The 26,285-nt window shown below is 41.1% G+C and overlaps 1 protein-coding gene across 1 annotated transcript in view; it reads left to right on the top strand.

The window, feature by feature from the left end:
• The window catches only part of PTPRG (protein tyrosine phosphatase receptor type G), a 415,547-nt gene that overhangs the window by 293,845 nt on the left and 95,417 nt on the right, over window positions 1-26,285 (top strand). Inside the window, exons 6-8 of the mRNA XM_075095798.1 lie at window positions 4,313-4,379; window positions 15,979-16,136; window positions 20,897-21,089. Coding sequence (XP_074951899.1) covers window positions 4,313-4,379; window positions 15,979-16,136; window positions 20,897-21,089 — 418 coding nt within the window. The remainder of the gene's footprint in view (window positions 1-4,312; window positions 4,380-15,978; window positions 16,137-20,896; window positions 21,090-26,285) is intronic.

Raw genomic sequence — 26,285 nt, 5'->3', positions numbered from 1 at the left:
AGAGTAGTACCTTGCCCAGTAAAGTCTATTTTTACATGCTGTGGTTTGGTGCCCATACTAGCATGATCAGCCTGGCTGCAGTGGTGTCTGTCCTCTCGTTACACTTCTGCTCTGCTCCTTTGCTGGAACCTTCCTCTTTGGAATATTAATAACATTATTGTGAGAAGGTGCTTAGCTCCCTGGCCAGCTTCCTACCCTGCCAACTCTGAGGGTAAGGCTGTAGGAGCAGCACTTGCAAGCTGTGCTATTGAAAGGTGTTAACGCTGTTGTCAATAGAGTTCATGACTGATCAACCTTGTTGTTCCCTGAGGAATGAATCATTTCTCAGTCCTCACATCAGATGTGGGAGCTGTAACTAAATGCAGCCTGTCTAGGGTAATGATTTCCACCATGACTTCACTTGAAGAACATCTCTGTTTTATGACTTCAGAATGGGCTCGCTTGTGCATTACCTTTTCCTACATTGCAAACGCTTGTTTTATTCATTGCAGTAATGTCAAGCCATTCATTCTACTTGGAATAGCACGAGCACCAGGTATCGAAGTCACCCGAAGGGTATGATAAACAAAGAGATTTTGCTTCCTGGTGTCATGTTCATCCCATATTTACCCTATGGTGAGAACTGTGTTAACACAGGGAGCTGCTTAATGATATCTCTGTGTTTATTTTTCCCTTGTGCTTAGCATGATAGTTACCTATTTATTTCTGCTGAAGAGGATTACAGACATTTTTCAATTATAAATGATGCAAGCGAGCATTATTTATCCTGTTTACTGCAGACCTATAGAGTGTTAGTCAGTCTTGTGCAAAAGCATTTTGTTCAGGAAACAATATTTGTGGTAGTGGTACTGTGGGTATTTTAGGGCAATTTCAGGATGGTTTTCCATCTGTCCTATTAGTACTTGCCGTGCATCACACTCATGACCAGAGCACAGCAGGTTTGTGTTAGTGCATGAAATTCCTGTGCTTGAGAAATTTTCATTCGTCATGTTTCTTCTGTGTTAGCCTCTTGAACGAGGAGGGGGAAACACATTGCTCTTCTCTCACAGGAAAATAAAAGCTTTGCGCAGCTTTGGCAGGCATGTTTTGGGTGAAGCCTAAGTGCAGAGACCCAGTTACAGCTGTATGGTCTTTCTCTAACTCTGCAGCCAAGGCATCATGAGAAATGTTGCATGTAAAGTCAATCTGAAGAATTCATTGCTGTTTTCCTTCAGGATATATTCGTAAGCTAATAAAAAATACACTGCTGTAATAGTGATTGTATAACAGAGGAAGATAAAAACAGTTTGTAGAAGAATATAAGCTCAAGCTTTGTGACATGGAATCAGAAAGGAGGTCAGAAGGACACTACTTATTCTAGAGATTTTTGCCCTTTTTTGCTTCTGCTTTTTTTGCCCTTCTTTTAAGTATCAGCTGTTGTCAGAGACAGGATTCTTGTGTGGGTGAATCTCTGATCTCAGCCAGCATGGTAGCTCCAGGCCAGTTAAACCAGAGATGTACAGTGGGGATAGAACCTGACATTTTGGGTTTCAGAAACCGCCTTTTCTCTATGAACACAAGCAGAAAAAGGATACAGAGAAGTGTAAAAAATAGAGAGGAAATTCAAGGTGGGGTGTTTTTTTTTGAGAACTTGAAGAAAAAAAAGATGTAAGAAAAGTTTTGCTCTGAAGCCTGAACCATTCCACAAAATGAGGAAATTTTTGGGCACTTCTCTAATGGTCTTGCCAAGATCCCAAAACAGTTTTAGTGAGGTATGAGAGAATAGTGTGTGAGTATAAGGAAAAAAGGGGGGAAAAGCATCTGGAAGGAAAATAAGACTATATCTCATACAGGTCTGAACTGACATCTCTGCAAGTGGTACTTGTTTGCATGTGATTTTTAAAGAAACATGAGATCCCACTCCCCCTACCCTCAGAGAAAACATGATTACAGATGCATGGAGCATTTGTTTTCCAGCCCCCAAAGAAATAACATGACTTGGTTTTGTGCTATTGAAGAACACAGCACACTTGCAGAATATGCTATCAAAAAGGTTGCATAGCTGGATCTATATAGGCATACCACCTCAGAAGATTAAAGGGGCACTGCCAAGGCCGAGGTTAAGAATTGATCTACTTTGACAGAAAATCCAAAAGGAAGAGTTTTAACCTTTAGGATTCTTTCCATCTATTTGCTTTCTTCAAACTGATTGCAGCTGTCAACAGAAATAAAAACAAAGCAAACAAAATAAAACTCTCTACAACTTACGGTTAAGCAGCAATAAATAAAACATTGTTCAAGTCCAGTGCAAATTTTTCTTACAGTCTTGTACCAAATTGCTGGTAGCTTTTTTAATGATTTTTTTTTTAGCAGTAGCCGTGGCTTGGAGAAACCTGAATAAATGGAAAAGATGCAGGAATGTGTCTTGCAACAGCTCTGCATTTTTAGTGTTTACTGTTGATTTGCCAGAAGCCACACAGAACCTACAAAGTGGGTCATTGGGTTCAGCGTGCTGTGATTATTATTTATACAGAATCCAAAGTGTACGGAGCACCCCTTTGGGCATATAAAAGTTCATGCTTCAAAGAGCTTACAGCCTTCAGGGCTAATAATATTATTGCCAGTAACATCTAAGCTGTATATATTTCAAAGCTGCTGTTGCTACTTTCGTAATTTTATTGCATATCTTGCCCTACCTGATTGTTGCAAGTTCTGGAGTACTGTGATGAGAAAAGGATCTTCAATTTCCATTTAAAACACCAAACCATAACAAACCATTTTGTCTCTAGACAAGACCGTGAAAATGTGTCCTGAACACAACAGAGTAGTTCAAAGGCCAAATAAACAGAAAAAAAAGAAAGGTGGTTTGTTGTGGCTTTTTTCAGTGCAGTTGGTGAAGAAGATAATGAGGTTTCTAAGACTCCTAATTAGTCATGGGGAGGAAGGATGAGAAGAGACATGCTTGTGCTTGTGAAACTTGGGCCAGTGGATTCCAGTTCTCCCCTCAGGCCATTAGGACTTGTGATTTTTTTTTTCTGTTTTGTTTTGTTTTTTACAATAATGCATTTCTTGGATGTGCTGCAGTCAGTGATGTCCTCTTCCTAAGAGTGTGCTCCAAGCCGGTTCCATGCTTCACGCAGCAGCATGTTCACTGCTGGGTGCAAGGTCCTCTCTCAGGGATTTCTCCTTTTGTCTCCAATCCTTTCCTCATGTTAATTCATGACCATAAAGTGATTAAACTCTGTTTTCCCTGGTGACATTGACATCATGGGCAAGCAGCAAAGTACAGGAGCTCTTTTGCATTCGGTCTTTTTGCCCATTGTGAGCAGTCCATCCAAAAACGATCAGCGCTGCTCAGGCTTCTGATACTGACTGGTGACAAAAAAAAAAAAAAAAAAAAAAGAAAAATGTACCACCTGAATGAGGTACACGGCAGTATTTAAGTATTTATTTCCCAAAATGAAATTGGCAAGTATCTTAAGTAATGGAACATGTTTGCAGGAATTGTGAGTTATTCCTTCAATACCTCTGAAGAGGCAAAAGGTTAAAAAAAAATTGCATTATTGGTTGTAAATTCCTTGGCCGTGTTACAAGTAAGTGACTGAAGTGATGGGTTTAATTTGAAAGTTGTAGAGCTCAACAGGGTTAATCCTTCCTGCTGCTGTCCTCTTCTCTCTCTGGTGCTGGGTCTCACTGTTGAGGAGGGCACAGGTCATTGCTGGGTGATAGAAGAAATACTGCAGGATACCAGTTTTTGATCTGGCAGTACAGGCAATTGCATTGTCAAAAATCAGAGATTTTTTCTAGATCCTCTCACAAGGCTTTTTTCCCCTCTCCCTTGTCCAAGTGACACTAAATTAAATAAATGTAAAAATATGAATAGCAGAGAGATGCCAAGGTCCAACTCCATTATGGCTGAAAGGGGCCCAGCTTCACTGATTTCAGTGGCAGCACCAGATTTATTCTCATATCAGTAAGGGATAGACTGGTCTGAGATAACTTCTTTTTATCACAACAGTTTTCCTCTATGAAACCGCTTTCATAGTAGCTGCAGAAAAATCACCACTCTTTAGGCTTTGCTAGGGTGATAGTATGGCGAATGTTTTAATGAATTCAGAGGATGCCTTCTTTTGATTTAACCTTCCTTACTTTATTTTATTATGCCGTGTATCTTTGGCATTTGGTGAAGAGCCATTGTAAATGTGAGAACTAAGCAGCTTGTTAGATAACATCTTTTTTTCTTCTTCTTCTTCTTCTCTTTAGAAGATTAAACTAAGACTGTTCTGCCTGTTGCCAGGATAGATGTAACCAATCCTGTATCCTTTGCTTGTAGGTCAGTCAGAGGGACAATCCAGCACTGGATCCCATTATCCATGGGTTGAAGGGCGTCGTACATCATGGTAAGTAGCTGCTTAAACTTTCTTCTTGTCGGGAAGGGGAGAAGGGCAGGAATATTGTCCTTAAGGGATCAGGTCACCCCTGGAAGGACACAGTGAGCCTGCACATTCCTCATTCGCTGACGTTTAAGGGCATCACAGCCATTATTTGATTGGTAAAGATCGGAGTAATTTGTTACCTGAAAATGGGTTGGGGTTAACAGTAAACAATTTGTTTCCTTTCAGTCAGTGCTCTAGAATGCATAAGTTATCAATCAAAACCCACTACAATATATCATTCATATTAGTACTTCGAAGGCAGCGTTGATGCTTCACTCCTGCTATTTATCTTCTCTTTGCTCTAAAAATACTCCTCTCTGAAGTTTCTATTTGTTTATAAATTATTTGTCTTTCAAATTTAGGGAGCTGATAATGAAACAGAAAATTAACTATCTGTGAAAATTAATTAAACTTTGCAGCAGATGAACATCTTTCTAATGCTGACATAAATACGATCATTCGGCTGTTCTGATGCATATAAACCTATTATCCTTGAACTTATAGCAGGTACTGAAATAAATATTAATATATTTTATACTTTTATAACCGGTTTTTACTTAGGAATTTTCCTGAAACCTTATCATGGGTAATGCATCATTAGCAATGACATCAAGATGCTCCAGTTCCCCAAGTAGTCTTGTCAGGTTTTAATATAATGATTTGTAAAGTTTTAATAATCTCATTGTAATTCAAAAGGCGTCTGCTGGAATGGTGCTAGGTACTATAATAAATCTCCGTCCCATCTATAGTGCTGTGATAAAACATCTTTGCACCTTTTCTGAGGATTGTCTTTAGACATTAGCTAGTGCTGTAGAGCTTAATAAACATTTTTTTTTCTCTTGACTGCAAACCTAAAACCAGTTGACAGTGTTAGATTAAAACAAATAGGATTTTGGATTAATTGCTCTACTTTCAGAGTCATTTAACATTGCAACTGGGAACACGAATAAATCCAATGAAAGTGAAAAATAGGGGTTAAATGATAACATACCATAAAGTCTTTCATTTAGAGAATTTTCCATAGGTTTTGCTGTTTATAAATTGCAGTGTTCTGCTGTGAAATAAAAATAACACACTGAGCTGAAAAACTGCGTTGTTTTCCACAAAAATAGATGTTATTATCTAGCTCCCACTGGGTAACAAAACAGGCTAGCAAAAATAAAGTGAGGACGAGTTGGCCTGCAAGGATTTTTCCAGTGGCTGAGTAATTTGACGCTGAAGTTAAGCTGCCGTTAAACTGGACCAGGATCTCGTTTTAGCTTTGTCTTCTATCTGCCTTCTATTTCAAGACTCTCTACCTCCTGTGAGTGCAACAGTGTTTTAGCCAGCTCATCAGGTTTTTTTCTGCTCCCTCTCCTGCTCCTTGCTGCTGCAACTGAAATAGCCACTAGTGGATAATCATACCAGTGTCTCCTAGGAGTATTATTCCATTCCCAAAAATAATTGTTTGGTTAGGATGTGACACGGTCCTGAGGTTGTGATTCCCTGGCCACATAATGATTAGTCCATCTTGGTGCTGCCTACCCGCAGCAAAATCTGGGTGGATGAAAGGCATTTATTTTTGTTTTGCTCACAATGCACAGAAGGCAGCTAGTGTTTCAAGTAAAGGAAATCGCTTGATATATTTCAATAGCTTGTTTCCTTTTCAAAATGTTGAGGAAGAAAAAGAGGAAAATTTTGCTTTCCTTCCTGTTTCAAAGGCCCTGATTAAAGGCCTTTTCTAAGGCTCTTTTGGTGGCTAGAGTAAGGGAATTTCCTCCCACAAAATAGTTGTTCAAAGAATTTGTTCTCTTTAAGTTAAATATTGATGGAACGCTTCAGTGAAGAATTCTCGTATCGTATCTCTCTTTCATGTTATTATACAGAATAATAGTAAAGATGTGAGCTTTTATTCCAGACACTCATTTCTTTTCTTGATGCAATTTACTTACATCTTACGTGAGCACGTCTTTATGAATTTATCTGAAAAGGTCCTTCCTGCCTTCCATTTGGCTGCATTTGACTGGGACCCTAAGGCGATGCAGACTTTTTGGCTGAAATACAGTGGAAAACTCTTGTGGTTTTTGGATAGAATGGTTGGATCAAGCAGAGATCCAACAAAAGGAGCTGGAGAAAGGCAAAATTGAAACCTTAAGTTTCTTTGCATTTTATAATATTTCCATGCCCATGTTGGTTTTAGGTGGTCATCACAATACAGAGGCACGTGCCTATAATGTAGAAATCAAGAATACATATGAATGTTGAGATAACTACCTTGCTTTTAAATTAGACCATGCTTGTATATCCCCTGCCGGCTGGAGAGAACACCAGCCCCTCAGCTCCCCCTGTGTGCCTCATCTCAACACACCTATTTAAGTAAGACACTGTTGGATTTCTGTAGCCCTCTCCCTCCAACCAGCAGAGCATCCTTTCTGAGTTGTGCTGGACAGTCACTCCTTCCTCGCCATCATTCAGTTTTCAAAGAGGGAATTACACACCCACACAAACACTCGTCATCCTCATTTCTTCGTTTGCATTGTGGTGGTACTAGAAGTCCAGGTCCTATATGGGGACTCCATTCTGCACCACCCTGTGTAGGGCACCCGCACTGGCCTCACCCCATGATGGTGACAGATCCAGTGACCCTCAGTTAGATATAGAGATCATACTGATGAGTGGTGAGCTGGTTTTACATTTTTCTTGCATAGCTTTTTGTTTCTTCTCTGAAGTTCTTGTGTTCTTACAGTGCTCTTCCAGGGGTAAGCGAACAATTTAAGCGTCAGAAGGACTTTCTGTGGACGTGAAAGCAATTTTGCTTGTGATTTTGTCCGGGATTTGAATTACTTACTAATTTGATGGAACATAAATAATTGTGCCCTTCACAGTGTCACCAGTTTAGTAACAATGGAGAAACACACACATAAAAATCAATACAGGCTTAGTTGCTACTCAGAGTTCACATTGTTTCCTCATCTCCAGGCATAATTTTGTAGAATCTTAATGCCACATTAAGCTTAATTTTACATGGGCTATCATATAAAGTTTCTTAGCTGGAAGGAAAACCAGTGATGTACCAAAGAGCCTAACAATGTTTGGATCAATGATAACGCTTTTGGGTTTGCCCTGCATCTTCCTGCCGAACAGCACGTTCCCCATCATGCTGATGCTCCCCAACTCCCGCATCCGCCCTCGCAGAGCATCATAAAGGCACACGAATGCCACGGAGGCTCTTTTCAGAGCTGTCAGATGCCTGTTGCTGATCTTAAAATTGCTTTCAGTTTTGTCCTCTGCCAAGGATTTGTCACACCTCCCGCCAGCGAGGTGCCTGCTATTCTCACTCCTGCTTTCCCTGCTGCAAAGCACACGGCAAGTGTGCGTCTGCCACGGAGCCCGCCAGGGACTGACAGCTGGGAGCATGCAGCCCTCTCTCTGCAGAAGGGATGGAGTACGGGCGGGCGTGATACAAATTTTCTGATGCTGACTTGCTGGTGTCTTTCAGCTCTGACTGCTGGGGGTCTTTTTTTAACTCCTTTTCAAATGCTCTTCTCATCGTGAAAGCTGATGGGAAAGGTCTCCAGAAATGCTGATGCTGGTGGGATGAATGCTCATCCTTAGCTGAAGTTGGTTCGTTAGGTAAAGTAATAAAGTGAGTAGTGCCTGACTGCACTTGCACCACACGAGGCCCAGTCATGGTGCTGCAAATCAGACTTTTCTGCCTCTGTTTTGCTGCTGATGTGCTTGGCTGGGTGCCCTGCCCTGAGCCCCTCTCTGCTCCTCATCCTTCCTCGTGATGCTGAGGAGTATGGTGCAGGACAGAGCTGCTCTTGTGCAAGGGCTGAAGCAGCTCCTGAGGTCTCAGAGAGAATGATTTTGCCCTTGCAGGAATAGGGGACCATGAAATACCAGGTTATGTCTTACACAGTTGATTTGCATTAAAATGACTACTAAAGCTTTGTTTGCCACATGCTTCAGCAAGATCTCAGAGGAGCACCTAGCAGGATGGAGCTATCGCACAGAAACAGTGCTTTTTCCCACCTCTGCTGTCTTTGACTTGCCCTTTTTAGTACCGTTTTGTATGTAAGCCTCTTAGATATGCCTTTTCCTTGTTCTTACCAGCTGCCTGAAAAGCATTAAAATGAGTGTCCTTCCCCGGTGTCAGTCCTGAGGGCAGCGCCCGGTGCTGGAGACAGCACAGCATTTGCTCTCTCCCGGCCTAGGCATGGGTGCTCTGCGCAGTCCTGTTTTACCATGCAGGCTAATGGTTGTGAGAGGGAGCAGCAGCCCACACTACCCCAGGCCTCTGGGAAATCTTTCATGGTGATGGAAACCATGTTTTGTCACTCTGTCCTGTTCTCTGTGTCTGTCACCAAGAATCTACATGGATCAGCAGAAAATTATTAGCAGAGCAGAAATAAATTACCGCAGTAGAAAAGCTTCTATTAATGTCACAAAAATGGTGCTCTTATTCCCTTCCTTGTCAAAAGTGAGCACTGAAAATCAAAGTGCAGCCAGATCAAAAGCTTAGGTACAAAGTGAATCGATGGCATCTGTTGCTTGTTTGTGAACATGGGGTGGGGTGAGGGAAGAGAGGAGTCTTTGTTTATTTAAAAGGGAATTTGGAAAAAAATCTTGCTTTTTTTTCTTCTACCTTTTTATTATTAAAATGCCATAACTTAAGCTCAGCATGGAGCAGAGTGTGATCTTCGGTCTCCCTCGAGATGGGCGAGAGGTGTTCAGGCAAGATGGTAGTGACCACTGAAGTTTCAGGGGCTGCTGGGGAGACCATACCAAAATACAGTGGAAAGAGAATTGCTTTAATAATGAAAAAGAATAAGGGAATAAATATGTTGCACATCTCTCCAGTTGTCCTAGGCAAAAAGACAGGGAATAACCTGTTAAAATAAATCAGCACTAAAAAGGAAGCAATCCAGACAGTGTTAGTTACGCTGTGGATCTATCACACCAGAAGGCATCATAACAAGAAAACACCATTAGCAGTGTGACAGGTTTTTTCTTTTGTTTTTAACTTTAACCATAACACCACCTGACAAGCTGTTTGCTTTCTGCACCAAATATCCAGGGGTTGTAGAGAAGAAAGGCAGGTGAGGGTGAGATGTGATACCATGGGACATTGTCTTTTAAAGTAAAACTTTGAAGAAAGCAGCGGCCCAATTTGGAACAGGGAAGGCCATCAAAGGGAAAGCAGCGCGATGTGTTAAACTGAGAAGGAAATGTGGAGGAGCATTTCTTTTTCCTCAGGGATGATCTGGATAGATACTCTTTTGTTTTCTGATCTGTTCTTGTGTTCACAGTCGGAGTAGCCATGTGAAAGGGGCCAGGACGTGATTGCTGTGGAGCAAAGGGGGGAGGAGGAGGGAAGTGGGAAATGAAGATGGGAGCAGAGGTGATAAGTTCACACCTTTATATAGGGCAGCTCTGTGTATAGCTGCAGGGGTCTGTATCATTTAAAAGAATAACTGATGGAAGTGTTGGAAATCTCTGGTCCTTCACCTGTGCTCTGTGGAAAGCAGTGCTGGTCACGGCCAAGTAAAGACCAGCGAGCTGACATAGAATTAATATACTGCAGAGAAAAACTAATTCAAACTAACAAAAGGAATATTGCAGTTATTAAAAATTAAGGTTGATAGTGAATGTGAAGTGAGAAGGAGCTGGGTACTTTGCTGGTGGCTTTTGAGGATGTTTGCTGAGAAGAGAGGGGTGGTGAAGTCTGAGAACATGCGCTTTTGCTCTGGCTCTGCTGGAGCAGGCATGAACAGCCCACGCTCCTCTGGCCACTTCTGCCTCACTTCGCCCTACCTCTGCCAGGGTCCAGCTTGCTCCAGGGATCCTCTTCTCCTTTAAACTCCTTGTCACAGTTTCTTTTTCCTCCTATCACTGGTGCCCATTCTAAATTTCTTAGTTTCTGCGTCCCTCCAGCCTTGCCTCCACATGTACTTCTGCCTCCAGTTAGTTTTTGCAAAACCTGGAGAAGTCTCATCCCAGTCCAGAAGGGCAACAGCCGCTCTGCCAAGCTCTGCATCAGCAGTGCTTAAGCATTAAAGGTTCAGAATTACTTTTTACTTCTTCAGAGACTTAAGACCTCTCCTCCCCAGCTAAACCTTTTCCTTTTAAGCTGTTTTAAGAAAGGGAGTGAGAAAAATTAAGCCTGAGACCAACACCTGGAATGGAAATGTTCGATTTCAATATTTTTTTTTTTTTTCATAGGAGACTATCGCCCCCCCCCGATTTCTGTACCACTCACTGGTTGTCTCAGGTTAAGTTAGTCTACAGGACTGTGTTATTATCTTGTTCCTTTCCTCGCCAACACGCTGTGCTTTCTGTGTCCTTACAGTTCCTTACATTGTTCAGCAGAGGCTGTTGTTTTTAAAAAACTAAATAAAAGTGAGAAAAATAATTGTGCAATAAATGACAAGAATAACCCTGAGTATAGAGGACTGTCAGAAACTGCTCATCATGCTGGATTTACACAGCAAGTACTCATCTGCTGATCTTTTTGGTTAAAGTAACATACAATATTTGTAATCTCATCTTTAAAATCACCACCGTGAGTCTGGTCCCTGGCTATGGTGTGCAGCCTGCTTTATCTGGGAAGTTCTGGCTCAGTGGGTGTGCAGCGTGGTGTCCTTTTGATTATTTTTGTGTGTTTGCCTTTTAAATGTTTGAATGCAGAAGCTTTAGAATGACTTGGCTCATTGTGAAAATGAAATTGGCAGCAACATTGTTTAATAAATTTGGGAGACTTTCAAAGCTCTTCATATTGGTATTGCAGATTTCAGTTATTCAAAGTGTAGCTGAGTAACATTCCCACCTATCAGGCATCGCACATACGTTAATTTTGGAAATAAGCTCATTTTAAGATATTGTTTTCAATGCAGCCAAGTTCCTGTTTTCTTACAGAAAAGCATGATGAAAGTCCCAAAGCATTCCACAAGATATAAATGGACTTGGCATATAGCTATTTTCTTGTGATCTCCAATCCAAGTTCCTGTTAGATTTTAAAAGGGTTTTGATCACAGATAGTTGTGTGGTGTTTACCTGCATATCTCAAGAAGCCTCTTAGTCTACAGTCATTTGGTTAAAATTCAAGTCTATCTTTATCCAGCCTCTTACAGAATGTATATATATTTAGCAAGTCAGTCCTTGAACTCAAAATGGTAAACTGATGGCTCTTGCAATATAATATTTGTTGGCATCAGCTTGTGAAAACTGCAGTAGTTGGTGGATATCCACTACCGGTGTGTGGTTTAAGATCTGATTTTTACCTCTGCTTGAAAGACTATTGTGCACAATTCAGTATTAGTTCACATGTAGTGGTGATGCCTTGACAAATAAAGAGTATAAATAGGTCACCTTTTTAAGGCATGCCTGCAATTGCTTTGCCTTTGGGTTGGGTTGTACAAAAAATGGCTCTTGGTCCCAGGCAAAACAGTGGGGAGATTTACCAGCCCTATCAAAGAATATACTGGGCGTTACTTTTCATGCTGCTGTTATGGGAGGTAGACATGAATATCGTATCAGAAGGTCAAACATATTGCCAGCTGGCTCTGTTAATTCTTTTTTGTGAATGTAAGAGTTAAAATACAATATTGTCCTTTTATGCTGTGGAACACTAAGTCGTTTAGATGTCACATTCATTGTCTTAATTGCCAAAAGTGAATCTGTGGTACTTGCTAATTTTTCCTTTGGAAATATTAGAGTGAACATTTCTTATGAGCCTTGGTGCTGTAAACAAAGAATCGCTGTTTGTGAAGCATTGATAAAATTGGCTGTACTGCATTAGTGGAGCATCTCAGCAATGTTTTGGGTGCTGCTCTTTTCTGCATTGCCTGTGAGCGGTGGCCACAGCAGTGCGTTTATTGTTGCTTTCCCAGAGGAATGCTCTCTAGTTCCAGGGCATGTCATTAAGGTCACGATCTCTGGGGCTCTGATTTCCTGGTTTATCTTTCTGCTTGGGCATCTGTCTGCATTCGGGTGCTGAGATGGGAGTAGGACAAGGAGCACCAGCAGAGACTGCTTCAGTGTGGGGCTCTGGTTTATGCATAAGAATGAGCAGCTGGCTCGTGGATCTGTTTTGCAGCGTTGATTGCAGTGGTTAACAAGTAAACACGTTTTCACTGGTGCATTTTATTGCTTTTGTCTGCCACTTGTTTCCTAGGACCTGTCAGCAAATCCTGTCTTGTAGATCATGCAGTTCCCAGCCTTATCCACTTTCTCCCTCCTAGAGAGTCCTCACCCTGCTCAGCTGGTTCCCAGCCTTCTGGGCACAGCTTATGCCTGTCCCAAGCAGTGAAAATGGGAAACAGGAACTGGTCATAAAAGGCAGTGAAGAAAGGTTTGATATTATTTCCAACCTTGTTCTTTCCCATTTAGTAGGAATTACATATAGACGCATTTGAGTGTACGTATATGTATATAAAATATATCAACCTTATTCAGTGAATGCTGTTGCTTAGCTTGCAAATTCTTCTCCTTACAGTTTTACAAATAACAAAAACCGATTTAAGGTTGAAATTTTAAAAGTGACATGACTTCAAAATCCCATTTTCAAAAATGTCTCAAGCTCATAGGAGCTCATGGCATTTGCTGTTCCTATATGCTCTTGAAGGATATGGGAGGTAGACTCCTGAGTTTCTAAGTCCCTTTTTCTTCAAGCATCATGTGAACATCTGCTTTTGTTTCTGAAACTGCACTGTGCATCTAGATGGAAGTGATACAAAGGAATGATCTGTTTTCAGAAGTGTTAGGTTATTAAAGCATAATTAATTGATTATCATCTATTTTAGTGGTCATTTTAATCCAATTATATGTTGGGGTTTTTTTTATTTTAATCTTTGGAATTCATTAATGAAAACTTACAGCGTTGCTTGTAGCCATGAAAAATTAGATCAAGTACACCCTGCCCTACTTAAACTGTGTATTAGCAAAGCTACTTTTTCCTCAAGAAATATTCTTTTTCACAGCTGACTATGACTTTCCAAATGCTTAGGAAAAAACCCTCCCTAATTGATAACCAAAATTTAATCATAGTCGGATATTTCCAGTTTGCATTCAAATAAGGTATTTCTCTGTCTAAATAAGCTTCCCTTGGTTGATTATTCATATTGTAGTTCAAAATGTTTAAAAATGAAAGACAGAGTTGGATGAAATGTAGACTACTTAATACAGTGTGTATTTAATATAAAAGTCATGCATTATTCATTTTTGCAATTTGAATAACTTTGAATTTAGCATCCCTGTTCTTCATCTTTTTCTTTGATGAACAATTAATTATTAAAATATAATATTGTCAGCATATGGCACAAAAATCCTTGAAAGTGTAAAACGAGCTTCATTCTCCTGCCATCCTTCGATAAAGGGATACTCCATATTCTCGGTTTCTCACAGAATGTTTATCCAGCATCTTAAGTGATTCCATCATTCTAAATAAAAGGTTATAAAAGTTAAAAATCGTTAAATTGTTAATTTTAACTGAAACATTTTTTCTTAAATGCAAGAGGAAAGCTCTCTTCAAAATGTGCCTCTACCTCCCATTTACTTTATATATGGTCATTGGCTGCGAGGCACTGCAAAGAGGATGTTTGTGTGTTCAAATACTCTTTCAGATTCGTAGCAGTCCACTGTGTGCTCAGCTTCCATAGGCAGAGAGGCAGTTTCTGAAATAGAAAACCCATGTCATTTTGCTGTGAAGATGTATGTGTGCTGCATTTGGAAATCAAATCCTGTGACTGAGTTTGCAATTTTTCTAACCAATTTCTCCTGCATAAAAATAAGCCAATCAAATTAAATACGACCTTTTGCTGTGATTATGACTTCTTGATTAGAATCTCTTTGAACTTTGGCCAATCATATATATTTTACTATTTATTATCTAAACACACTTTTTTCCCCAGAGGTATGTTATGAAGAGGAGAAGATGTGTTTTACTCGTTTGTTTCCTTTCTGGGACTGTAGAAGTGGTTGATATCTGCTTGGATTAGAAGGAAAGAAATTGTTAATGAAGAGATTGCAGTATTCTGTTACAATGTATACTTTGACTTTAATGGAATTACTCCTATTTTGGAATGCTACATGCTGTGAAAACATTGCACACCTGTTGATATTGTGCCGAAGAATAGATGTCTGAAGTGCATCATCTCTTTGCACCTTGCAGCAGCAGTGGAGGAGAAAAATTCCCCTGAGTATCAGACTGCTGCTCAGAGGCATAGGCAACTCTTGATTTGATCAAGACTTCTGGAAAACTGTGGGATGCTGTGGAAGAGAATTCTGCAGACTTCATCCTTTTTCTTTTCCTTCTGATTTTGGAAGATATGTGTGTCAATCACCAGCCTACCTGCTTCTCTGCTTTGCTACGGGGGGAGCGGGCTTACCTAGCAGCTTTGATGAGATGGGGAGAGAAGAGTTCCTGCTGCCCAAATGTGGACTCTTGTTTGAGGCACGAAGAATATAGAAAGTGAGGAATAGAGACGTATGGGAGAGCCTCCCCTGTCAGTATGCCCTGAGGCAGTGAACACCTTTGCACAGACTGAGAGGGCGCTTTAGCCTGTGAGTCAACATAAATTGCAGAGGATAAATGCTCAGGGATGGCAGGGAAATTGTCTTGCCTGCAGCTGTTCCCTCCTTTCATTTATTTATTTTTCTCTGCAGTGCTAAATATTACCAGCTTGTCACTGTTACTTGAAGCTAAATTCTTTCAGTGCTTAGTCTTGCATTTCAGGCTGTCCAAGGAGCTTCTCAGAGGAAAGTGTTTGTCCCCAGACTATTGGACCCTGGGAAAGTGTTTCCTGGACTAGGGAGAAGAGGCAACAGTTTTACCTCCGTAACATGGTTCTGGTGCTGTGCTCACTGCACCCAGCAGCACCAGCCGCAATACCTGCATGGCTGGGTGCGGGCAGTCCTGAACAAGCACTGGCTGGACACTGCTTTGAGCACCACATTTTGCTGGAGCTCAGCTTCAGAGGTGCCCTGCTGCCCTGCAGTCTTGCTCTTCAGCTTATAGCCCCAGGAGCTCCCAAAGAGGATTTGGCTGGGCAGCGTGGCTCTGCCTCCTCCATCTCAGCAACCCACAGAGTGATTGACCCGACTCCCGCATCCCTTTCCCCCACTGGTGAGGATGGGACGGATATGCTACCCAATGCTCTTTGGCTGGGCAGCAGCAAGTGGAACCAGTGGGGCCCAGCCGTGTCCTCGTTGGGTCTTGGCAAACCCTCACTGCCATCAAGCTGAAAAGCCATTTACTGAGCGCTGAAACCACCGAATACGGTGTTCTTTCTGTGCTAACATAAACCAGGGGGTAACAAGGGCATTTCACAGCTGCATGCCTTCAAAATAGGAGCGTGTGTGTTCGATATAGGTTTGACTAGCATTTTGGCTGCTCTTTTAATAATCAACACATCGACTCTTACAGAGCCTTCCTGATAGGGTGTTTTCATATTTCATTTTTTATATATATATATGATAAAATATGTTGTTGCCATTACACCTTGTTAGGCTGCCTATCAATGTGATGTCTGTTTCAAAGACGCGTAAAAAAAAGTGTAATTCTGCTTGTCAATCTTCCCTACAGAGAAGGAGACCTTTCTGGATCCCTTTGTGCTGAGGGACCTTCTACCGACATCGCTGGGAAGTTACTACCGCTACGCAGGTTCTCTGACTACTCCTCCGTGTAGCGAGATTGTGGAATGGATCGTTTTTCGGAAGCCCGTTCCCATTTCTTACCATCAGGTGTGTTTATTTTGTTAGTCAAGTCCACCTCTCCATTTGCTCTCTTTAAGACTGTGTTTTCAAAATCCTCTGTGTTAATTTTGAGAACAAAAATGCTTCTGTTGACAAAAAAGGAAGTGTCGGTGATTTTTTTTTTCTCTTAAGTAATATTGTTTCTGAACATGAGCCATCAGTCTTAAGAAGACAGTACAACATGAAACCCAGTTTCCTTTCAATGATTTATTTGGTATTGTTTTTGTTAAGATTAAATTAAGCTATGGTATAAATATTTACATGGAGTTCCTTTTTATTCTTTTTAATTGAAACTTTCTTTTCAAAGTAAAGTGAGTGATTTCAGTTCTGCTCAGATTTAGTAATTTGAACTAATTACATTAGACAAGACATCCTTCCATTAATTCTCCATGCTTAACTGTTTTTATAACTCAGTAAAGCTACCATTATGTGCTTAGAGAGCTGGTGCACAAATCTTTAAGATCAGCACATAGCAGCTTTTAATGCAAATAGACACAATGTCTGAGATTTGTCTGGAGAAGAATGCTCCCAATAAAGTAATGACTAGATGGAGTCAGATGTTTACCAGCTAAGTGTCCTTTGGCATTGTTTGTTGTCTTTAGAAAGCCATCCTGCTGAAGTTAGTCTTTCCTTTTATTCATCTGGCTTAAGCCACTGAAAACAAACTCTTTAAATACGCTAATTCTGTAAAGCATAAGTGCAGAGTTCACTGGGTGATCATGACTGACAGATGCTGGTTCTCAAAGATTTCAAAACAGTGGCAAGCAATCACCATGCCCTTGTTCCAGGCTTTCTTTCATGTTTTCTAGATCCCGCTGCTTCTCCTGTAGACTCTTTCATCTTTTTTTGAAGTGCTGCGTTCAAAACCGGCAGCAGCGGTTCAGCTGGGGCCCTCCCCAGGCTGAGGGACATGGCAGGATTCATGTGTCTGGCCACCCGTGCTGGTGCTACTTTGCCTTTTTCACAAAAGCATGACGTTATTGCCCAAGTTCAGCTCCTGGTCAGCAGGAACCCCTTTGCTAGAGGCTTTCCCCAGAGCGCTCTCTAGCAGTGCTGAGCGCATCACGCGTTCATGCAGCCCACGGTTCTAGCTGAAGCGTGGGACTCTTCGCACATGGTCCCTGTTGAATCGGACCCTTTGTTTTTTTCAGGCTATTTCTCTGATTGTCGAGATCATTTTGAATTCTGTCCTTGCCTGCAGGATACTTGCAATCCCTTGTAGCTTTTCACTACATCAATAAGTTTACTGTTTATTATTTGGTGGCTGCGAGGCCTGGCCCACGCTCAGTTTTATACCCTGTATACACATCAGGTGGGTCATGACTTCATTTTTTCTTCTCTTTTAACAAATGCAAATAAACTGGTAAATACCAATTATGGCCATCATTATAATGGTATAAAGGTACTTTATCCTGGCATAGCTTCTTTCCTGTGCTGTACAATAGTAACTGTGCCAAGTCAAGCCTTTAAAATTTGGCGTTGTGCTGCTTTGTGCATGCGTGTGTGGTTGAAGGGCTGGGAATTCTGTGTGTAGACAGACTTTCATTGATACTACAACACATGTGGAATAAATAATAGTATTCTTCCCCCTGGCAGCTCTAGATGGGTGTATTTTAAGAGCCTGCCATTGCTATGATTATTATTTGTTCCTCTAACAGAAATAGTGCAACATAATCCATTGCCATAGTTTAACCTTCTTTATCACAAACCCCACGAAGCAGTCTGTAATCCCAGAGGAGGAAAGTGATATTGTTTGAGCTTTGTTGCTGTTCCAATTAAATCCTTGCTTTTGTGTAAAATACCTTGCTGTAAAAAGGACAGTACTGAAGTGGTCCATTTGTGGAGGCTTCTCTATTTTATTCTCAGCGCTCCATCATCATCATCTTTCCCGATAATTAGACAACAAAACAGGACGAGCTGTGTCACCCTGCAGATGCATTGTAAAGCTAAGTGCATTCAATGACCCAAAGCATGGCATTATCTCTCATAATACATACCTCAGAGTATCTCATTGTGCTTATAATGTTTTCAGTATTTTTAATTGCCATTTGTATATTCAGCCCTTAGAAAACTGTGAACATCAGGCTTTAATGGTTTGTAATTACATGACTAGGAGTTTTAGATCAGGTTTCCCTGTATCTGCAATAGTTTTATAGCAGCTTTTAATTTCTCCTTCTGAACGGGAGCTCTTGTGCTCCTTGAAGAGCATGAATGTAGCTCCTTGACTGCAGCTCTTATATATATTTTTTTTTCTGGCAGCTATAGATAAATTAATTTCTCATTTGTGGTAGATAATATTTTTATAGTAAAAATGAAGTTGAAATTACTTATATATACTTCAACACATAAAAAGGGGAAGGTTAAAAATTGTATTTGACTTGGCAGTTGTTAAAATGCAATTATACCTCCCCAAGGTAGCATGGCAGAAGAAAATACGTTAAAAGTTCTCTCTGAAAGTTTAAAAAAATCAATTAATGTCATGGAAGTATAAGCCTAGAGACTTGACTTCAGAGGAGCATTTGCTACCCAAGTTCTTGAGCTTTTATAAAGTAACCTTAAGCTCTGTTAGCTGGCTTCATCAAAACTGCTTCCAGTGTACAAAGTGTAAAAGATACGTAAATATTCACAAGAGTTTTCGTCTGTGCTTTCATAGAAGGTGTAGTAGGATCATCTGCTGGGTATTTTTCTTAAGACAAAAATGTAAGATAGTAGCCCCTTTACCCCTTTTTTTAATCCATCTGTCAATGCTTCTGAAGGGCTACTGCAAATAATTGGGAAACATTTTTCAAGGTTTTTCTAGACATTTATCTGAAGACTCAGAGAGAATTGCATGAGAACCAGGGAATAGGGCATTCACCTAAGATGCAAAAAAAATTACAAACCAAATCCCACCATCAGTACCTGCAGAACTGGAGCTCCCCGCCTGCAATGGGTGCTGGTCACTGGCTGTCAGCCCTCCCTGCTGGTCACCTGCTGTCCCTCTGCCTCAGTTTCCCTGCTTGTACAGTAAAATTAGTTGTGATTAGGGGGAAGCTACTGCTAAAAATGTACAAGCCTGAGTTGTGCTGTTATCTTGGAAGTGGTTGCCTGTAGCAGGATGCAGCTCTCTCCGTTTTATGTTATAGTGCAGAGCTGCCAAACTCAGGATTAGAGCTGTGTGGTCCAGCCTTTCTCCCTCCCACTATCCATGTGCTGCTCCCAGTGATAACATTCCTATACATATCTCCATTAGCCAGCTCAACGCACCACCCACTCCAAAGGAATTTACTTTTGAAATGAAATTCAAATGTAAAAATTTACTCTCTCCTGCCCTGGGGGTCAGAGAATTTTTACAGATTTAAGCCTAATAACTAGGATTGTCAAGCCCAGCAGACTGGGTGAGCTGGACAGCAAAAGCAAAAGGGGTTTCAGATTACTGGCTTGAAAGGAAATTAAATAATGGTAGTGAGCGCCTCTTGTTTTAGTGGAGGATGCTTAACTGCTCTGTTACACTTTCCTTTGATTATTTTTATCAGTTCTATGAACTGAGGCTACAATGATCATTTTTCCCAGTTGCAAGTTTGAGGACTCTCACTTCTCCGGAGCTTTTAGAGCAGATACAATTAACGAAAAAGGTGTAGCTTTCAAAATGACCTGTCATTAAGCTTTGAGTGTAATTCAAGTCCCTTTTTAGTGTCTTGGGTCAGATTCTGCACTTCCAAAATCCATACTATCAATATATGTAATTGATGTTGATGTAAACGATACCAGGACTGAATCCTTTTCTGCTCTGTCTTGCTCAGTCTTTCCAGCAGCAACATAACTAATTCTAGTTCTTGACCTGAATGATAACAAGCTATTGGTAAATGCTATACTGACCTTGATAGATGTGAGAAAAACATTAGCTTAATATTTTCACCTTAGTTTGCTAGAAATTTCTTTCTAAGAAATACTAAGATACAAAGTAACGGAGAAGTTTTCCAATTACAGTTCTTTCTTACAAGTTAATACATTTTATTAAAAATAGCTCAGATCTGAATCCAACAGAGGAAACTTATTCCCTGAGGAGTATATGCTAACTGTGCCTAAATACATTTATTCTGTGTTATTTTTTTCCCACCCAGTAGTTAGGTATCAGAGGGAACAGTGGTTGATAGGGAGGTCAGGGCGCTTGGAGCTGGTAATCCTGAGATTGCTTCACTCTTTTACTGACCTGCTCCTGGGCAAGCCAGCTCATGGGTTTGGGTGTCCATCCCGTAAAATGTGACAATTGCAGTGACCTTCCTGCGGAAGTGCTGCAAGAGCTGGCTGTGAAGCTTAGCCTGGCAGCTAAACTTCATAAGGTATTCGGAGATAAGGTAGGGTTGCCCTGTCCTGGAGAATGCTTTTGGGGTGGAATGACCTGGAAGTACTTTTTGACGCGATACCGCAAAGCAAACCAGTGCCAGTGTTGAGGAGGGTTTGGTGTGGCTGTCACACATGAAATCCTTCCAGATGAGGGATCTAAGGGCAAATGTTTCCTCGCCCATTTCAGACTTCCACGGGTTGCTAGAAGGCCTTCTCCCTTGTTGGGCAGGATAAGCACTGTGCCGAGATAAGATGGTTGGCAGTGATTTCACTGGGCAGCCTGACTTCCCATGTGATTTATCAGTCTTGGCATCAACATTTTACTTCCTGCCATTTTACTTTCTTATCAGCCACCCGGATTTCACCACATTGTTTTTCTAATTAATGCCCTTTCTCTGCCCTGCCATGATGGCTGCGATCAGCTGGAGGCATTCTACTCCATATTCACCACTGAACAGCAAGACCACGTCAAGTCCGTTGAGTACCTGAGGAATAACTTCCGACCACAGCAAAGCCTGAACAACAGAAAGGTGTCGAAGTCTGCCGTGAAGGATGCTTGGAGCCAAGATATGACAGACATCTTGGAAAATCCACTCGGTACAGAAGCTTCCAAAGGTAGGTTACACTTACAACTTTTGTGCTTGACTAATGGGACAATTTTTTTTAAATCTACTTTGTTACCCAATTGTGTCGAGGATAGCTGTGAGCTGCTGAAGAAATAATACAGTGTACACAGGCATTCCTTGTTGGTATGTGTCAATAAATTAACTAATCCTGCGTAAGCCTGCAATTACCTCTGAAACTCGCTGTCACAAGGTGCCATGGCAGTAAAGCCCCAGAATATGGGTCTCAAACTGGCGATGTCCCTGTTTCTGCTGACTGGCTGTAGTGCCTTAGAGATGCTTGACAAGGAAATATGAAGGGATGGGGTCAGAGGAAAAAAATTCAGCCCCATTAGCACTGACTGGGTGTTTGAATGGGAATAGTGTATCCAGATGTGGTTATGGGTTTCATTTTTGCAGTAACAAGACTTTTGAAGAACCGTCGACCTTTTAATTCAACGTTTGTATCCATCTGTTGGTACTGGTGACAGGGGAAAAAAACCTTTTCCTTATAGGCAGGTGATTTTCTAATGTCTTGCTGAAGTGTTTCATGTGCCTTTTTGTAGAGCAGCTGGTGCTTGCTGCTGTCAGACACTGGATAATGAGCTGGATGGAGGGGGGTGGGAGGGAGGTTGCAGTCGTGGTGTTGGCACAGACATCCCTGGCTAGAGGAGCACATCAAAAATTCTGAGAGAAATGTGTACTGGATAAAATAAGACTAGAAATAAATATCATTTACTACCTTTATTTGCCTTTATTTTATTGAATAGCGTTATTTATAGGTAGGAGGAATGACATGTACTTCCCAGACTTCAGTCTCGAGAAGTGCTTGGTGCTTAACTAGTTCTGGGTAGGGGTAAAGAAGAGGGGGGCAGTTTGCCAGAAGGAAACAGCTAAGCAGATTTACAAGCTTCCCTTTCATACCTGGCATTTTCACCTGGCCAGGCACAGAAAGCGTAGTTTTTAGAGGACGTGAATCATGGAAACAGCTGTGTTCAGCAACCTCACCCTCCCAAGAGAGTGCTGAAAGAGTGTATTTCTCAGGGCTCATTATTCTGTGAGCGTGCTTATTTATATATATATATTATACACGTACACAAACCTCATGTACATTAAAGGCAGCCTTGGGACGGAGAATTTACATCAGAAGTGAGAAGGAGATTTTGGGAACGAAGAAACCCTGCTATGCTCTGATGCTCTGGCCTGCAGTTTTCAATCAGTGTTTTAACAGCAACATGTGTCAATATTTATTTCTTCAGTTATATCCTGTGCACATATTACTTACCCAGAACAGTGATGAAAGTTAATAGGTTACATTATGTTAAAAGTGACAAACTGACTAGTTTTCATTTTGAGTGCAGCCAAGGTACTTCTGGTACATGTGGTATAATATTCAAGAAGATTTTACTGCTTTGGCCACAGGCCTGTATATTCCTTGACTCACTGGATGGTTTTTAAGATTATAAAAATGCTTTAGGTGATTTTCACCCCCATAGTAAATAGCTGAAACCCACAATTTTGACAGAGCATTACAAATTCTAAGGTCTGTAGTTAATGGGCTGATCTTGAATTTGGAAGTGTTGGTACCGAAGGAGCACTTGAGTAACTGGAAAGATTCACATTGACTTTGATCTTTAAGAACTCTAAGGCCCAGATTTAACCAAGTGCACATGGCATAGTTAACATGATGTCCAGTCTACGGGAGCAAGGGAGGTGCACAAACGTTAGTCCACATTTAGATGGCTTGGTGCCTGGGTGCTTGACACCTTACATGCTTGGGGACTGGTTTCCTGAGCTGGTTCTCTCTGGGTCCTCTCCCGTCATGTCCAGGTGCTGTAATGCTCTGTACTCAAGTCTGCCTGGGAATTTGAGCTTACGACATAGTCAGGAGAGACCCTCAGGTGGGGGGCATGTATTCCCCCATTTCCCATGATCTGACAACATTCAGCATGCCATCTAATGGCAGGGATGATGTTAGAGGCGGTGATTTTTTTTTTCCCCTGGAGCTTTTGCTATAGGAGGCTAATGGCTGGGCAGCCAATCTTTTTGTATCGGCTCTGTCAACTTGTCACTTTTTGGGTTGTATGCACACCAGGGGACAGTGAAAATAGGTGCATTTTTTTCATGAACATAAAAATAAATAGGTTGCTGCAGTGTTGCTAACACAAAATGGATTGTAGTGTATCCTCCAAAGGTTACAGGGATGAGTTATAGCTGTTCCAGAGATATAACAACGTGGATGTTTCTGGCCCCTTCTTTGACAAAGGTGAACAGTGATGATGTGCCTGGTCCACTGCACAATCTGAACTACTGACATATAAATAAAATGAGTTGAAGTCATAATACTTGAGTGAAAGCAAAACCTATTGTTTATTCAGCTAGTAAATACAGTACCTCTTTATATAGTGTCATTCATGCAAAAGTACTGAGAAGTCGAGTGCACAGAGTGCTTCTCAGCCAGACAGTCTAGCATACAAATATAACAGTGTAGGGTTAGCATAACAAATTTGTTTTATGCAGATCCTTCTGCACACCTCATGGTTACATCTCGATGCTTTCCACGTTGTGTTAAGCAATGTGACCAATGGCTGTCAGATGTCGGCTCCTGTCTACCCTCCCCGTGCTTAGATTTGTGTGCTGTAGAAAAAGGCAAGGTCACGAAAACATGTCTCTTACTTCCTGCAAGGTGATATGGTTTGTGATGGTCTTCAGCTCTGGAGGGGAAGTTTGGATCTCTTTGTCGGTGTGAATTTTTGCAATTTGTTTCCTGTGTCACACTCTATTAAGTCTGTGGGCAGTATTGCTAATCTAGAAAACAGTGTAGCGTTCGTTATGTAAGCCTTCTTTATTTTGGAGGAAAATGTGCCCAGAACAATTTGCATAATGTTCAGAATAATTTTCAGAATTCCCCGTTGAATAGGGAATTTCAGATCAGCACAAAGCAATGCAGCTCTGCAGTTGTCCATTGACGAACGTGCTATCTTAAACCGTTTGGCACCGAACGGGAATGTCTTTTCTCCCAGCTATCAAAGCTATCTCAGGTCACAGAACCATGACCAGTAGCATAACCTGCAGATACACTGGAGGAAAGCTATTTCTCACTTTATGCCAGTCCTTTGAGTATTTCCTTAGCGAAGCCCTGTAAGTGGTGGTACCATTTATTTGGTAAATTAAATGTCTTCTGGAAAAGGCTATTTTGGGTCAACCAAAATTGTCAGTGCATTTAGATCCAGTTTGTTAGCCAATATGAATGTTACCAGCCTTTTGTTTTGCAGTTACTTCCCTCTCCCTCTTTTTTAATTTTAAAGAGGCAATATAGGGAGGGGCAGTGTTTTTAATCATCCCAATACAAGATGGTGAAAATATTTTAGCTAATTTGAAAGAGTGTAGAGGGCTAATTTTTCACTTGGGAATGAAAACTCCAGTTTTCCTTTTGTGTTAGTACTTAGCAAGAAGAGGGTTTTTCGTTCCATTATCTCATTCCTTCCTCCTGTTGGCAAAAGCTGATTTAAAACAGTTCTCCTGAGGACTGCTCATATGCCTGGAAATAAAAGCATACGCGTAACACCTTTGCTGAAGCAGAACCCATGAGCTGAGCTTAATTCTTAAGTTGACCCTGGAGCTGTTTCACGAAACCATACAGATGATCTTTAAATATCTTATTTCTGAAATACACCATTCAGGATAAATACTGTTCAGCTATGTAATTGTAGCAACTGGTGGATGGATAATAAACCATCATGCAACAATATTTTTTAAGAAGATTAAACTTTCAGAGATTCAAGATATACAGTGGATCATGCTGTTAAATCATGCAGATCATCAGGCCTGTAAAATTTAACAAGAGGGCTCACCAGCGTTCCAGTACTGATTTATATGAAGTTTTGCAAAGTTAGAGGTTCTCTGTACAGACATATTAAACTGGAAATGTGTTTGTAAAATATTCACCAGATACTGTAAGTATCAGTGGCAGTGTTTGTTTGTTTGCACGTGACCATCTCTGTTAAAATTGCTTCCTTTCTTCCCTGGCCTGCCCTCTGTGGGTCAGGGCTGTGTTGCGCTCTCACATCACGTACTGTGCTCCAGCCTTTTCGTGGGCTGCTTTCAAGCAGCTATGCTAGAGGGATTCCTAATTATTTATCCGTTTAATAGAGTACATTGTTCTTCAGGGACAAATAGACAGAATTCTTACATAAAAGTCCATCCAGTTCAAGGACCTAAGCCTGCATGTTCCTTACTACTTCCACATGTTGCCCCATCAAGCAGAGATGTATTTACAAAACATTACCTGCTTCAGTAAAGGTGTAGGCACTGACGCTCAGGAGGAAAAGGTGTTTCATTTCCTTCTTTTAAGTTGTACCCGATGTGCAACAATATTTGCCCATTTTATTTTGCTGCTGATTAGGATCTTCAAATGTTGTTTCTTTCTCTTTATGTTTTTTAACGCTGGGAAAAAAAAAACCCTTTAACCTTTCTGTCTCATTAAACGTGCTGCAAGCCTCACAACACTTAAACAAGCATCCCATGTGAGGGGCTCTTGACATCAGAGTTTTCTTTCACAGATGCCTGATTACTTCCCCAAAGGTGTCTGATTACTCTTTGCTGGAGTCTCAAATGATGCTGTTTCCCATCAGTGGGAATTTGCCTTAGAGTACCATCTTTAATTATGATCCTAGACTAAGTTAAATAATGAGCAGTCATAAATTCACTCTAGTAAAACTTACTTAGCTTTGGACTCTAAATTAACAGCTGGGACATTTCTCTAGTAGTGTATAGGCAATAATTTTCGTTACTGTTCTTTGTTAAGCAGTAGTGGTGCACAGTTTGGAAGTCCTTGTAACTTAATGCCACTAGAATGTGGATAGATGATGTTTGGATTTTCCCTCCACATGCTTTGAGCTGGAGGCATGGCTCCAGCTATCGACCTGCAATCAAAGGTACAGCACTGCTCAAGCAAAGCGGTTTAGTTCGTATTCACTACTTCACAGCTTGTGGCATCAGAAATGGAACTAAGGCCTCCTACGAAGGTATTGCCTTTTCTGCGTGGCGTGGCATTCTTGTGTTGGAGTGCATCTCCACTGCAGCATCACCCAAAATCTGAGTTCTTCTGGAGATTCAGTGCAGTGACATCATCATTCTGAGGCAGCTTGTTTAGAGCATTGGCAGCAGTGTTTCTGAATGAGAACAAGTTATTTGTCTCATTTATAGC

The sequence above is a fragment of the Phalacrocorax aristotelis genome, chromosome 6 (genome assembly GCF_949628215.1).
Source record: "Phalacrocorax aristotelis chromosome 6, bGulAri2.1, whole genome shotgun sequence".
NCBI lineage: Eukaryota > Metazoa > Chordata > Aves > Suliformes > Phalacrocoracidae > Phalacrocorax > Phalacrocorax aristotelis.
Note: the sequence above shows the minus strand (reverse complement) of the source record. Positions and strands in the feature narration are given on the sequence as shown.